At 48.3% G+C, this 15634-nt stretch overlaps 2 protein-coding genes across 2 annotated transcripts in view; both read left to right on the forward strand.

Annotated features, from left to right (window-relative positions):
* Positions 1-613: 613 nt before the first annotated feature.
* RAB11FIP1 (RAB11 family interacting protein 1 (class I)) lies at positions 614-11141 on the forward strand. The gene is made up of 5 exons (XM_009884359.1): positions 614-744; positions 2495-2943; positions 3415-4210; positions 8740-8845; positions 10923-11141. The coding sequence occupies exons 1-5, from the start codon at positions 614-616 to the stop codon at positions 11139-11141; spliced, it is 1701 nt and encodes a 566-aa protein (XP_009882661.1).
* A 4336-nt stretch (positions 11142-15477) lies between these two features.
* BRF2 (BRF2, RNA polymerase III transcription initiation factor 50 kDa subunit) overlaps positions 15478-15634 on the forward strand; it is a 2987-nt gene continuing 2830 nt past the window's right edge. The window contains exon 1 of the mRNA XM_009884360.1: positions 15478-15622. Coding sequence (XP_009882662.1) covers positions 15478-15622 — 145 coding nt within the window. The remainder of the gene's footprint in view (positions 15623-15634) is intronic.

Genomic DNA, 15634 nt, shown 5'->3' on the forward strand with positions numbered 1-15634 from the left:
GGGCCAGCCCAGGGAAACACGGCCGCTACTTTTTTGGCCGGTCCTGCCACGGGCTCAGGTTTGGTTTTAAAGTATTTATGTGCGAGGGCTGACGGTGTGCACGGGGAACAGCCAGGCTGACCCAAGAAGAAACTTCATGTATTTGAAGCGCCTTCACCTTCTGACAGAGAATGAGCGCAGGCTGCAGCCAGCTGTTTATGTGTTTTTCTTAATAAACACTCAGCAGAGCCTGAGCGCTGTAAGAGCAGGTAATTCAGTGTTGTATGGGCTGGCTTCACTGTTGTCAGCAAGACACCGAGCTGGGAGACTCTTCCTTTAATACCGAGTGCCAGCTCTGTGTCATACCCGCTCCTTTGAACATAAACACCGGGACGGAGTGCTGAAATCCCAGGGGTGGTTACTGGGAGGGTTTTATTGGGAGTCAGCAGCCTTGTAATGTGGCTGGGGGTGGCCGGTGAGTCACCTTCCTCCTCTTGCTCACCTGAGCAGATCCAGGTATTTACACCAGCTCGGCCAAAGCCGAGGTCTGCGTCCTGTTTTCTTTGACAAAGCCATCGGGGCTTGTGAAGCCTTAATTACAACCTGGCTGTCATTAAGGTTGTGTCAAGCGCTAATGTGTTTACACTTCGGAGCGCCATGTGCAGAGTTCAGGGCGCCAGCCCTGCGCGGCGAGCGCCGCCGGCCTCCCAGCCTGGCTGCTTTCTGTTGGGGCCAAAGGAAAAGGGAGGAGGGGGGGGAAAAAAAAGCTAAAAACCACCCCAGCTTTGCTCCTGGGAAAACTTCTGGTATTTCAAATTGTTAGTGTCGTCCCCCCAGCCCTCAGTTTTCTGTTCGAAGCCTGTTTCCTTTGTCATCGCTTAGCTGCCGTGGTGACATATACCTGTAAAGGGCTGGTTTTATTTGGAAAATAAATGCATGTTGGTTGACACGTGCACAGTGACATAATAAATGAAATTAATAAGACTTTTGATTCTGTAGTTGAGGGGGGAGGTTGTCAGTGCGTTATTTACTTTCAGCCGCAGCCGCGTGCTTCCCAAAGCGATGGCCGTGTTTCGGCGTGAGCTGCCTTTCGCTGATCACACAGTTTGTATTTTGGATGCCGTTCGAACAGAGCCTGCTCTTTCCCCGGGGCAGAGAGCGCGCAGAATGAATTGTTGTGGCACCGTACAAGCACAGGATGCTCCTAGAAATCACGCGGTTTAGAACAAAAAGCGCCCAGTGCTGGCTTGCATTAAAGGCAAAGGATTTGTGCTTCTCTTGCTGCTGCCACCGCGGGACCTGACAAACCCAAACATCTCATAAAATCCCCTCCCTGGCTGGTGTCTTGTAACTTCAGGTCTGAACACCTTGCTGCAGCGTGGTGCTCGCGCATTCCTCTCCCTCTAACGTGTTTCTCTCTAGCGGATTTCTGAAGCTAACGCTCATTACTTTTGAATTTTCTCTGAAGCAAATCGCCTTTTCCCGCTCTCCTTCATTCATTTCTCCTTTTCTCCTTCATTGCTTCCAGCGCACCCTCAAAGGACTCAAGTGCAAATTTGATGGAGGGGCAGATTTGCATGCTCTGTTCGCTTCCTTTATTCCCCGCACCAGCTGGTGAGGAGGAAGAAGCCGGTGTTTTCCAGGGGCCTTCCCTATCGGTTCTGCGGAGTCGGGAAGTCTGCGGCTCCAGCAATAGGCAAAAAAGTCCTGGTGCGCAGGGCTGATAATTGTCTTTGCCAGCCCTCGTGTGGTTTGAATGTCATTGAGTGGTAACTGAGCACGTGTGATAGCGGCATGCAGGTGGTGGTAGTGCAGTTTGGCGTACTTGAGCACGCACTTAATATGCAGTGCTTAATATTCTGGATCTGCGTTTTGGAAAGGGCTCAGGCTGTGGCTGTAACCAGTGTCCTTCCTGGTGCGCTCCCGTCGCGAGCTGGTAGAGGTGAGTGGAAATCCCCAGCGCTGCAAGTCTCGGTTTGGCTCTCGTTGTGTTGATGAGGGGTTCCTTAGCTCAAGAGGCATTAAGATAGCAACCGCGAAGAAGCTGGAATGAAAGGTATGAGGGCGTGGGGAGTGTGTGCAAGCTGCCTGCTACCAGTGTCAGCTCTCCGAGGCGCCTTTCCAACCCACTTCAAAGTCCTGGCCTCTGCACATTTTGAATTTTGGGAAGCCAGATAAAAGGACAGAAGAGAGTGGCTGAGCCGAAATACAGGAATTCCATGTTGTGTTTCTTTATTTATTTTTTTTCTTCTTCTGTTTTTTTTTTTTTTTGTGTTAACCCTTCCTGGTCTGGGTTTTAAAACAAATTATAATAATAACTTTCTATTTATGGTAAGAAATGTTTTCCTTGGCACCTGGGGCCATGTGATTGTGGCGTAGTTGTACGATTAAAGGCTTTTTTTTTTTTTTCCCCCTACACTGTAGGTTATTTGCTTTTTAAAATGTAAACACCCTCTGTTGTTCTAAATCACCTGTGCCTCTAAAGAACTTGTTTGTAAAAGAAACCTCCTTGTTTCTGCAGGTGGTACAAGCTTCGCTCCAAACCAGGGAAAAAAGAAAAGGAGAGGGGGGAGATCGAAGTGGATATTCAGTTTATGAGGAGCAACATGACAGCCAGTATGTTTGATCTGTCCATGAAAGACAAGTCTCGCTCTCCCTTTGGCAAGCTCAAAGACAAGCTCAAGGGGAAGAGGAGCAGTGGCCTTTCCGACACGGCGTCGGCAATCATTCCCAGCACGACTCACTCCCCCGCTGACAGCGAAGATGAGTCAGTTGAGAAGGAAAAGAAGAAATCAAAGTTCAAAACCCTGTTTTCCAAACCCGGCCTGCAGAAGAATTCCCTCTCCCAGTCCATGTCAGTCCTACCGACGCAGCAGCCCGTCACCGAGAGGGTTCGGCTTCGGCCCAGCGACTTCCAGTCGCAATGGGACGAGGAGGAGTCTGACGCCTCTCCAACCTCAGAAAGTGAGTATTGGCACTGACTGGCGCGAGGCCTTTCTTCAAAGGTGTGCTTGCACTTTTCACACTTTTTAAACTGCCAGTTAAATTCTTCTTACTGAACGAGTCCATAGAAAGTCACTTCTGTCCCCGGTGGTGGGTACGTACGTAGGACGTTAGGCACTCTCGCTAAGCTCGCCTCGGGGTAGCAGAGAAACTGCGGGACTGCGCAAGCGATGGGGCACGTGTTGGTGGTGCAGCTTCACTGTAAGTGATCTGTGATGGTTTTGGGTCACTGAATGGCACGTGTGATCCGGTCTGCTGAGGGCTGGCAGTGGTAGGGGACCCAGAAGGTTTGGAAGTGGCTGGTATAGCCACACTTGCGATGTTTCTGTTGCTGCAATACGTGAATGATTGCGAAGCACTGAGGCTGTCAGTAGCGAGTGTCAGGAAAGGATGTTCTTACATTTTGAATTTCTCCCCGTTTATTTTTTCCAGAAGCCTTTGGAAATGCCCTGGGAGAGAAGTCCTCTCCTTCTCCGGTATTTAAGTCTCGTAAAACAGCAACTTTGGACAGCAGGCAACTAAACCAAGTAACCACAGGCCACACCAAGAAAGAAGGTCTGTCTTTATTCAGTGGCCTTAAATCCAAAAGCGATCCGGTTTCCAAGTCTAGTCTGTGTATCAATGGCAGTCACGTTTATATGGAAGAGAGCACAACGAAGGACAACACTCCAGCCTCTTCTCCCTCTCCTCACAACTTCAGGAGGAAGCAGCTCTTTGCTTCAGAAGAGAACCTGTCTTCCAGATCTACTAAAGGACCTGAAGAGACGGGAAGAACATCTCCTAGTCATGCTTTCTCTGGGTCTGCATCCTTGGAGACCTTTAAATCTATGACTTTGCCATCATACAGATTACTTAGCAGTGAAGAATACCTCGAAAGCAGTGTTCCTCCAACTGTCGAGGTTATTAAAGAGACCAAAAAAACGGACCACAAAAAGTCTGCCTTGCTCTCTCTGGTCACAGGGAAGAAGGAAGCAGTGAAGACCGGTGATGCTGAGAATATTCCCGACAGGACCCTGCAGGATGAGGAAAACAAAGTTCCGGAAGAGAAGAGCGAACAAGAGGCCAAACATCTCGAGCTTCCAGCAGATTTAAGCAGAGGGAATCCTTCAGAAGACAGCCACCGCGCAGAAGACATCTTTGCAAATAAGCAGCCGCTCAACCCTTTTGAGGAAGAACGGAAACCCGAAAAAGCTGCTGCGCCGGCGAAGACCAAAGCTGTGAAGCCCAGGTCAGTTGTGTTTGCTGCAGAGGTTGACATCAGTGGTGGTGTGCAGCAGTGGTGGAAGGCTCTAACTGGGCTGCTTCCTGCCACAGAGCAGCGCCGCTCAACTTGGCATCCTGCGCGTGGCAGAAGCGTCTCGCTCTGCCGGCTACCTGCTGGTTTTAAGCTGGCCGTTGGGCCCTTTGCTGACAAATAATACCTCCGAGTTCCCTCTCGGTATGAAAGAGAGATTGATATAGGGATGTTCCTCGTAAGTGATGCCAAAATAGCGGTTCTATGAGTGCAGGCATCTTTGCGGCTACTGTAGGGGTGATTTTTCTTGCTGGATCTTTTGCAAAAACTAACCTTCTTTTGAGCTGTGTGGCTTGAACATACCCAGGGGCTGAAATACCGGTTCTAACTTCTCTACTTTTCTCTTCTGTATTTGGCTGTGGTCTTCAAAAGTGTTAATCTTGGAGCCCTTCTGCTTTTGGCGTTGTTCACAGCGACTCGAAGGACGTTTGTCTGAATTTGCACACAAGGCTTTTTCGGAAATTCTGCTCCTTTATCCTTCATGTATTTATATATATAAAAAAAATAGTGGGTGTGTGTTTTTTATATATATATGGGTGTGTCCTACTAATAAGGACTACGTTTTGTCTCTGTCTCTAACTCCTTATTTTCAGTGCTTCTCATGTTTAAACGTCTTGCAAATGAAGTGTCTTACATACTAATAAAATTGCTTGGGGTGCAAAAGATGAGATAGTGCTTAAAAGCAGCAGCCACTGCAGTAACCTGTGCAAACTCTGCAGCAGAAGCGTTCTGATGTAAACGGAGTGCTTTGTAAAGACACGCTTCAGTATGTAAAGTCTGTCAAATAGGCTCTGAGGTCTCTTGCAAGTATAATTCATCTCCAGTGTTAGGAGTTGATGCAGTCTGGTGCTAAAGCTTGTCTGTTCCCGCCTCGTGTTGCATCCGCAAGTGACATGCGAGTTTTTTGTCCCTTTTTGCAGACTGGGCGTGTCTTCAGAGGAGGAAACCAAAGCCACGCTTCCTACTCTCGCACCCGATTCCCTTCCTGCTTTTCTTTCTGTACACCGTATCAGTAGTGACAACAATCCTTTTATTTCTAAAACGGGGCAAAATGTCCGAGTGCCAGACTCTGAAAACATTACTAGTTCTCCTGCGTCTGTTACTTCTGCTCCTGCTTTTGCTGCAGAGCTTTTAAATGGCAAGAACCCCTTTACTTCCCAGTGGGGCAGGGCATCCGCAGCCCTGGATCCTGAAGGCACTGCCCGTTGCCCTTCATCCCATCATCTTGCAGCCTCTCTTCCCCAAACGCCTCTTCCTGGGCAGGTCTCTGGTAGTGGTAATAATCCTTTTGCTTCTGAATGGGGACAGAGCTTGTGGGGCCAGGGTCCTGGAAGCTCTGATGCACGGGCTTCCCAGGGGGTCTCTCGCCCACCCGCGCCTTCTCTCCCCTCTGATTGTCATTTTAATGACAATAATCCCTTTGTGTCCAAGCTTGGGCGGGAAGCAGGTGCGCCAGGTTTCAAAGCTGTTGCTAGTTCTTCCCCTTTCTGCCTTCCTTGTGATGAAGACTGTTCCTCAGCAGAGCGCCCTGCTGAGCTGAAACACTCTGGTCGCGATGCTTCAGGGAGCGCTTCAGATGTGGCTTTGACTAGTAACGTCAAAGCTGTATCAAACCCTCTCGGCACCCTCTCTGATGACCCTGGTCTGGCTCCAAAGAAGCAGTGCGATTCTCCCCAGCTTCAGGTTGAGGCTTCTTTAAAAAGAAGTAAGCTGGGTGACGGGAAATCTGCATCCTTTCTCCTTGATGGATCGGAGGGTGTTACATCAGGCAATGAGGATTTGGGTGGGCAGGAACGTGGAAAGCAGCGTTCTGATTTCAGTGGAATGTCCTGGATGGGTTCAGATGCAACAGGAGAGGGAGCAGGGTTTGCTCGCAAACTGGAAGCAGGGTGCTACCCATCGTCAAAACTCTCTAGTGACAGCACAGGTCCCCTCCGACACAGCGAGACTGCTGTTCAGGGTGGTGGGGAAGTAGATGGTGTAAATACTGAACCCTGCAGAAAGGACGGCAAATGCTTTGCATCTCTCTCACCGGGTAATAATCGCCTCTTACCAGGGAATGGTGCTGAGCAGCCACCTTCCCCCGAGAGTGCGCTGAAAGAGAAGCAGGAGATCTTTGGTGAAAAGAGACAGGAAGAATGTGCGCCCGCGTTAGAGCCCCAGCTGACTCCACTGGATAAAAATGACTCATTTTCTCAAGTAGGATCTGCCAGACCAACCTCGGGAGCTTGTGCCCTGTCCCCTCGGGAAGCCGACGTAGGGAGGGCTGGCAGTGAGGTGTTAGTCACTCCAACGCCAGCACCACGGCTGTCTTTAACGCTGAAGAAGTGCCCACCGGTTCCTCAGGCTGATGAGTTAAGTGGTGATGAGCCTTCTTCAGGCGATGGTGTAAAATCTGTGCCTGGGCTCACGCTACATATTGATAAAGCCTCAGATGCTCGTGGGCGCCTCCCTCAAAGTGGCTCATTAGAGACTGTCACGCCACCAGTGATGTTCAGAGAGGACAGCAGTAATGGGCATTTAAAAACTGAGGGTGACGATGATTTATTTGACTGTCTTACAAATCTAAAGTCTGCCATTCCCATTACTGGAGACCGTGGTTTGAAATGTGCCGGTCTTCCAGTTATTCCAGAGGGAGGCTCTGATGAGGAGCTGCTGGGTGACTGTCAGGAGAACCGTGGTGCCACTACAGGTGATAAAAACGTTTCGGAGACTGGAAAGCAGTCCCGAGATTTAATGCCTTTGCATGAAGAACAGACGGAGCACTCCGATGGCTCTGCTGCAGCCCACGTAACCCCGGCCGCTCCAGGAGGAGGAAGTGCTCCTGGTGCTTGTAAGCCAAGCGAACCATGCGTGCTGCCTGCCAGACTGGATGTTCACAGTGTCAATAACCGGGTAGCTGACTCAGGCTTAGGTGTGATGTCTCGTTCCAGGGAGTGTAGTAGTCATTTTGAGAATCGAGAACTGAAAATAAGTGCAGGTGTTGAGGAGCATGCAGAGTGCGACTTCTTTGAGCCTTCTGTTTCCTCTTCCTCCCTGTCAAGTCCTTCCCAGCCCTACTCCTCCTCTCATTCTCTCCCCTCTGACACCCCAAGTCGTAGAGCAGAGTCTCCGAAAAAGCCAACAGCCGAGGGCTTCGCAGATAAAGCAGGAAATTCTGGCAAGAAGAAGCTTCTTCAGGCATGGGTTTCACCCTCTGAAACATACCCTAACCAAACTCAGCAGAGTGGTGAAACCGTGTCTCCTAAGCACAGGTGAGACAATATGGGAAACACACAGAAAGTATCTCAGTGCTGATGTAGCCTTGCTTTTTCTTCCTGTGAGCGCAGCTCTGTCTCTCCAGCCGCAGGAATTTACTGCGCTCTGCAGTGGCGTGGCATTGTACAGCCTTAACTTCCTCCAGCTGGTGGATTTGTCGGGGCCTGGGTCTGTCGTGCCAGCGTAGGATCGTTGCTGGCACCAGGTGAACCCATACGGCTACTACGGGTGCCCAAAGCACTCGAGGGGACCTGCCATTCTTCACAGTGCTACCTCTTAGGAAAAACATTAGGGAAACTTGGTTACAGTTTAAGAAATAGGATCATGTCATCAAACTGGGGAAATGCGCTGCAATTTATCCATTTCAGAAATGGGAGAATGGTCACAGGAAGCCTGATAAACTGGGATGCTTCCTTTCCTGGCCGAACTGGGCTCCTGACCCTCAAAGTGAATCGCAGCCAGTGATGCAGCTAAAGCCTCTCTCTCCCAAGAACGCCTGGCTGCTTGGAGCTGTCTGCGGCTCCTCCGGCCCGCTGGGCTACTGTTGTCCGAGGAATGGTGCCACTGACCTGTCAGCCCTCAGTACTTTATCTGCAGAACTCCGTCTAGGGTCCAGGACGCTTCTGGGCTGGCGTTTGTAGAGATAGAAGTGACATTTTCTTCCTGCATTAAAATTGGCAATATAAATCCCGCTTGAGCAAATGGAGATAGCACTTTTTGGGAGCTTATGGCGTAAGTTCAGATTGGAAAGGGTGTAATACATGCTTGTCCCGGCACAGTAGAAGGATTTTATACGTTGCAAGAACCACAAATAGGTTCTTGTTAGGAAAGTCAGGCTCAAATCCCAGTCTGTGAGGGATCAGAGTAAGTGCTGCTGTGTACTGCCTTCTCGTGTAGACTGACCTACCTTTTTTTTTTTTGTGACATACCGTTCAGGATGTTATTTCCCTTGTTACTGCTTCTTTATCTCCAATGCCTTAAGTCAATAAAAACAGTAGAAAGAGAACTGGAGTATGCTGATAAAAAACCTGCAGCTTAGACAGAAATGCCTTGTCTTCCCAAAGCTGAATCTCATCTCTCTGGAGATAGAGAGGGGTAGGAATTTTCCCCGATTTCTTGCTATATTTGCTTTTAGCCTGAAGGTGTGTGTAGTGCTGGTGTTACGTGCACTGCTTAAATAACATGAGCCTGTTTTGACGTTGCAGACTCCATCCTGTGAAGCCAATGAACGCCACAGCAAACAAGTCCCAAAGTAAAAACCTGAATGTCATCAGCACTATGAATGAAAAGCTGCTCGAGATGAACGTGAAGGTATGGAGGAAAGTGGCATTTTAAACCAAAGCTTAAGCAGTAAATTGAACAGAGTTCGTGTGTTTGGGATAGTTTGCCTAGGCTCATACCGCATGTATCCTGAGCAGGAAAAGTACAGTGGTTATGAAACCTGGGGGACATGAACTTTCTTTTTGTCAGTCCCCAAAGTTGGGGACAGTCTTCAAATATTTTTTTTTTCTTGCAAACTGATCTGTAATAGAATTGCTGCCCCTCGTTCGCGGCAGGGGCTGTTGGTGGAGAGGAGCGCGGGGTGCTGTCTGACTCCCCAGAGGGGAGCGGGGTGAGCCGTGGCCCCTCGTTCGCGGCAGGGGCTGTCGGTGGAGAGGAGCGCGGGGTGCTGTCTGACTCCCCGGAGGGGAGCGGGGTGAGCCGTGAAGCGGCCGTGACGGGAGACAGTGACTGACGAGCGGCGCTACCCCTGGAAGAGAGTCCAGTTGGTGACGTGTGGGAGCTGCATAACTTGCAGAGAAGATTCGACAAATTAGTCACTGTTTATTTTCAGGTGTGATTAGTCCCCAAAGCTCATTTTCACCCTGAAATAAGTATGTGGCTCTTAAAGCTGAGAACGTGGGGAAAAAGTAACCTCGGGGTGGCTGTTGCCTTGTAATGTGTTGCTTTAATATCCTGTGCAGGTTGGGCGGCCAGGCGCCTGCCGTTAAAGCACGGCTGCTTCCTAAAAGCATAGCTGTGCAGCTTGCATAATCACCCAGATTTAAAGGAGTTTTTGCATAATCTTGGCCTCAAAAGACACCTCCAGGCTTGAGGCATAGCTTAAAAATCACGTTGATCAGAATGGCTAGAAGTGTCCCCGGGTCAGCAGGGAAAAGCCCTGGGTACCGTTATTGTCTCTAAGGGTTTTTTGGGGAAAATTAAAAGTTACTACCAAAATAGCTGTAGTGCTGCCTCCTGGTGTAAGTGGAAACGAAGCAGAGTTAAATGATTCAAACTGACACATTGCTATTTTGAATGAGTTGAATACTTGTAATTAGTATTCTGGTGTGGTGCTGTGGTTCCACATCAGAAATTCTGCTTGATGTAGTCACGCGAGCCTGTTGCGTGCCTGGGTTGGCACTCTGGTTTGTCGTCGGAGAAGGTAGCCTGAGGAACTGGCAGAAGCTGCCAAGTACCTGTCAACTTTGCTCAAGGGTTAAAAGCAGACTTTCCGGACAGCCTGTGTTGTGATGTGTTTTTGCAGTGATAACTACAGTAAGAGGGAAATGCCAAAAGCCTAGGTGGGTGTTTCTTGCTGTTTAACCTGAATTTGGCTTTCCTAGTCGTTGGTACGTTTTAAACAGTAGCTGTCCCAGTGATCGTCTATAAACGATGGTAGTTGATGGTGCACGGCTGTAACTTCCGCGCATCTTGGCTAAGCTGGGTGGGCTGCTGCCTGGAGTCAGCATGACATTCTTTCAGGGTAAATTGCAGCAGAGCCGAATTACAGAACTGACATTATGCAAAGATTTTATGCTAAAACCGATGGCCTGGTTACCATCCGTAACGGCGCTCTCGCTCTGAGCCTGCCTTCTGTTCTGGAGAAGGCTGCCTGAGCTCTATGAATTGTGTCTCTCTGCCGTAAGTAGCACGTACTTACTCTGAGGCAGTTGCTTTTTTTTTCCTCCAGATACTTTCAAAAAGCTGTTCTGCGTTCTGGAAGTGCGTGAGTAGATAGTGGTTTTAAAGAATTTTTCCAGGCTGGGTTTGTTCATGGTCCAAAAGGTGCTTGGCAGCAGAAGGCTGGGCTGGGCTGGGCTGGCAGCCTCTGCCTGTCCTTGTTAGTGCCGTGGCCGTTGCGCAGCTCTGCTCTGAGCAGCCCGCTCTGCTTGGTCCTAAAATGCTAATCACCGATGTTCCGAAATGCCGTTTGGATGGAACTTATTTTTTAAAAGATACAAAGCACAGTAACACTTTTGAAGAGCAGCTGTGGTTCTGCAAACGCCAACTGTAAAGTTGTTCGTTGGTGCTCTAAATTCCACAGGCCAGCTACCCGATACCCTTCTCTTGCGATTTTGAAATGCCCGTATGTCTGTAATGACCCTGCCTTTCTTCTCTCTTGAAGAAATACGATCCTTCAGATCCTGCCTATGCTTATGCTCAGCTAACACACGATGAGCTGATCCAGCTGGTCCTGAAGCAGAAGGATGCAATTACCAAGAAAGATCTCCAGGTGCGGGAGCTTGAAGACTACATCGATAACTTGCTTGTCAGAGTCATGGAAGAAACCCCAAACATTCTTCGTGTTTCAATGTCTGGAAACAAAAAAGCTGGAAAGATGTAAAAGCTCTCGGGACGGTGGTTGAACAAAGGACTGGATTCCCACCAGTGGAGTTTGATTAATAAGGAGACGACGTGAAGTAGGTGGTACCGGTTGTGCTGCCCATGAAAATGACCTCTTTCCTGTTTCTGCCTTGAGCAACTCTCAGTGTGATTAGTAGTTACATCAGGTCTCGTATACGGAGTCCAGAAGTGGAGTCAACTTATCATATTTATTTTTTGGTTTCTTTCCATTATTTGGGAAGATTTGGTCGGGCATCTGATCCAAAGGCTGATTGTGATAGGAAAGATGACGGGTTTTTGATGTGTTTTGCTTGCCAGCAAGGCACTGATGATCCTTTATGAAGATTTTTTCATGGTTTTGTTTTGTAGCAGCTTTGATAGATCAATCAACTCTTCTTTCCATATCTTAAGTTGTAGTGCAATATAAAATCGTGTACAGTAGAGCTTGAGGATTTGATTGTTTTTGAAAAAAAAAAAAGAATAATAACTACACTGGAGAAGTCCAGAGATGTGTGCTTCAGAGCAGGGCTGTGTGGGCTGTGTTTTAAAAGTGATTAGTGCCCTAAAAGTTGAATGCAAGGTAAACCTTAGATTGGAAAGGAAGAAGCAAAGCTTAGGTAATCTCATAAAGTACATCTTGTTTCAAAGCAGTTCCCCAATGGGAAGGTTTACGGGTGGCTTTGGTATAGGAAACACTGAGATGTCATGGTACGTTTGTCTACCATAGGAATGGTAGTAATGAATTTTGGCCAAAGATGCATTTTAAATCAGAAGCTGTTCTCTTACAGACTTCAAATTCCTGATTCAAAGGTCGTTCAAAGGAGGGAGGCAAAGGTACGCCTGGTTTCTGCTCTGTAGTCTTACATAGGTGTGGATTTCACAGTACATGTGTGTGGCCCGTGTCTCTTGCTGTATGGGAGTTCTGTGACAATTTTTCTTTGACACCATTGCAGTTTATTAGAACTAAATACCTTGAATTGTGGAGCTGGGGCTTACCTTGGAATGACCTTTAAAGGTGATCATTAGTCTTGCAACGCTTTCTTCTGTGCATTCCTTATACAGCCCTCCCCTGGGGAGTTGAGCTAGTGCTCAAATCTGATTTGGTTCTCTTTGTGGCTGGCTGCTAAGAATGGAATGAAAATTGTATGTAGCTGAGAAAGAGTGCTGGTTTCGCTAGACAATCGATACCTCTCAGTCTGCTTCCTTAATGTGTGGCTGCTTTGCAGCTCGATAGAGACAGGTACGTTCTCCTCCCCATCTCATCGGACAGCAAATAACAGCGTAGCGCTATCGAGCAGCCACCACAACAGGCTTCCTCCCCTGTAAAACTGAATGTGGCTTTTTTTTGGCGAGCTCTTGTATAAGATCAAAGAAATCAGGTGCCTCTCTGCATCTCTGGGATTTATCAGGGTTGCAAGAGTCCATAAAAGGCTTCGAAGAAAGTTGAAATACCAAAAGAGTGGGTAGCAGAGGACCAAAGCAAATGCTCCTACCTTTGGAAGTTGAAAGGGTTTATTGGGTCACTCCTGGCTTTGCTCGACAGGGGTGAGTTCTAACTCAGTTTTTCTGCAGCAAAGCACTTTATTGAGGGACTAGACCAGCTGGATCAATTACCAACTTGTAGTAGTCTGCTTACTATTTTCATAAAACACTGAAAACTACTGGGGACTTCTCAAATACTGTATTTTTGTAGTGAAGAGTAGTTTAATATATTTGCCTAGAGATGTATACCTTTATTGGAAAATTCAAAAAATGCTGTTAGTTACATTTTTATTACTGTAAACTGACTAACTACCAAAGTCTGGAGCTTTTCTGACAGAGCTGTCCTTCACAAGAAGCTTGAGTTGAAACGAGCCTTAAGAGTCTTCTAAGACTTCGGGGACTTCTTTTCTAATTTTATTTTTACTTGAGCGGATGTCTTCAGTGAAGGGGTTATTTCTTTTCTACTGTACCCTCTTCTGTGAATGAAGGGTCTGGAATGCAGAAGGTCTTAGCGGCATCTTCAGCTCTTGTCTGGTGGTTTTAATTTTGAGTGGTACTGGTTTGCCTTACTGAAAACTGCTGCTGCTTCTCGTGCCTTGAAGTAGTGAGGAAGATGAAGGATTAATTTGCTTCCTCCTTGTGCCTCAGTGGATCTCTGGAAAGAAACAGTTGCCTATACCTCACTAATGAACTTCTAGACTTTATTCCACACCTTTCTGATGTTCTAGGTCAGAGAGTCAGAAAAAAATGGTTGTGCCTTTGACTTAACGGTTCAAAAATGGTATTATTGGTCATCGTAACTGGACACATGGGAAGCAAGGCTGGACTCTTGCTTTCTGCTGGCCTCATCTTAAACCAGTGCGGGTACTACTGAGCGGCTGGCTGCTGGCACCGCGGTGCTGTGTGCGATGCTTTTAGAGTACGGATTTTATGAAGTTTGGATCATGTGTGTTCCTGTTGGCAGGAATGTGCATCTTAAAGTTACATGCACAGAAACAAAGCGGTAATATGTGCTCTTAGCAGTCTCCGTGGCGATGAAGCCTTAAAACTCATAATATCCTCTCCTGGCAGCCTTTTTTGCCAGGTACAGCCGTATTTCTTGAGGTGGACCCTGGGTTGTGTCTGGCTTTTGCCCCTGGAGTTGTTCTCTGGGGTGGTTGCAGGTGTCGAGCCTCCTGCCAGGGCAGCACAGGCACTGCTGCGGGGCCACGCTCCTGCCCCAGCCACGCTTCGGCTTCCACGGCTGTGAAAGCATTGCACAAACCTTGTACCTCAGTCTCTTATTGGCAATACTAGTTAAAGCCTTTCTTTGGCGGAAGGGGACTGGCATTTTATGTCCAGCAAGGTGCTTCACCTTGACTTTAAGGGCCTGAAGAATCAAATGTATTGTTTTATTATTGAAGGATCTGAATGTATTTTTCTCCGTTTATACTGTCTGCTTTTAGCTTGGGTACCTATTTGTATTTAAATGCCTTTTGATTTCATGGAACACTAAAATAAAAGTACCTTAAATCTAGTGTTCTGACCACTTTATCTTTTTTCTGAGAGCAGTTTCAAAAGGGCTTCATCCCCTCCTCGTGACCAGCTCTGCTGCCCGAAACTCCTCATCCTCAAGGTATTTTTGCGCTAGTTCCATCCCTCCAGGAAGTTCACGGTAAACACTTTGCAGGGTGGGGAAACCTGATGGACAAGCTCATCCGCATCATGAGCATCGAGAGTTTCTGTAAAGAAAGAAAGAGAGAAAAAAAAAAAAAAATGTGTGAAAGGTTTGTTGGCCAGGAGCCAGCGCAATCGCCCCAGTCCCCGGCCCTTGATTGTAATGGCCCTCAAATTGTGGGCAGCAGATGACAAGAGAAGAAATCAGCCTCCTGCTGTCTCGGGGCCATTTAGCCTGAAACCCATCTGCACCGCTGGAGCCCTGAGTGCTGTCATCGCCCTCGTCCTCCTCTGGTGATGGAAGGCGGGTGGGGGGTCACCCGGAGCTCCCCAGCACCCGGGGCTCAGCCTGGAGAGGGACGATGAGCTGTGGCTGCTGAGTCTCCCCAGGGGAAGGTTTTTATGAGCGTAGAGCAAGGGAGCACGTTGTCCCCTTGGTCCCTCTCCTCTGTTTAGGAAACAAAACCTAGTTAAATCCACCCTTGGGAAGGGCAGGGGTCTGTTATGTAGCTTCCAACTCCTGAAGGCTGAGAGAAGGGGAGGGGGAACTGCTTCTTTTGGAAATAGTATTTTGCTGTGACCAATAAACCTGCAATCTGTTTAGCTTGCATCTTTGCTTTTTCATCCTCCTTTAGTGTTGCAGCTGACTGCTTTTAGGAACTAGGATTGACCAGAGGCAGGAATGGGAATGTTTCTTTGCAGGCTGTGTTTCCTGAAGCTCTCTTTCTGAAGGTGATCCGTCTAGGAGGTTGTACTGTGAAGTTAAGATGACATCCCCCACCCGTCTGATACAATGCTTTGTCAAGGAAATTCCAGGACTTGAAAAGGGGTCTGCGTTTCCAGCTCACAGTGGCAAGGCCTGATTTTCGATTACATTCATTATAGGCCCTGTCAAGTTTTGCAGAAGGCCGCTGAGGAGCCAATTAGGAGTTTTACAGTTCAGCAGCTTCTTATTAAGAAGCTCTTTGCAGAAATACAATGGTTTTTATTTCTTATAAATGTGTGTCACCGGGTGTTAGGCCTTCGGTTCAGCTCTGCGCTGGCAGAGGATTCCTGTCTCCCTCGTTCTTTCGAGTGTCTCTGCCTGGGACCGCTCTTTACAGCCAAAAGAGAGGAAGTTGTGGGCCAAACCACCCAATTCCTTACGTGATTTTTAAGTGTAGCAGCTCACAAGACTCCCTGCTAGCATAGGTAAACAAATGGGTCCCCCAGCCCGGAACTCGCGGCGCCCGGAACGCTGCGTGCGGGGGCGGCGACCCGGCCGGGTCAGCGGCGGACCGGACCGTAGGCGGTGCCGCGATTGGTGGGCGGTGGCGCGCCCGGCCTTGCTATTGGTGGGCGGCGGTACGCCCGCCC

The sequence above is a fragment of the Charadrius vociferus genome, unplaced genomic scaffold (assembly GCF_000708025.1).
Source record: "Charadrius vociferus isolate BGI_N301 unplaced genomic scaffold, ASM70802v2 scaffold1044, whole genome shotgun sequence".
In the NCBI taxonomy this organism is placed as follows: Eukaryota; Metazoa; Chordata; class Aves; order Charadriiformes; family Charadriidae; genus Charadrius; species Charadrius vociferus.

Coding starts and splice junctions, on each gene's coding strand:
- RAB11FIP1 (XM_009884359.1), top strand. CDS start 614: ATGTGTTTACACTTCGGAGCGCCATGTGCAGAGTTCAGGGCGCCAGCC. Junction 745..2,494: donor GAGGAGGGGGGGGAAAAAAA/AGCTAAAAACCA, acceptor ACCTCCTTGTTT/CTGCAGGTGGTACAAGCTTC. Junction 4,211..8,739: donor ACCAAAGCTGTGAAGCCCAG/GTCAGTTGTGTT, acceptor TTGACGTTGCAG/ACTCCATCCTGTGAAGCCAA.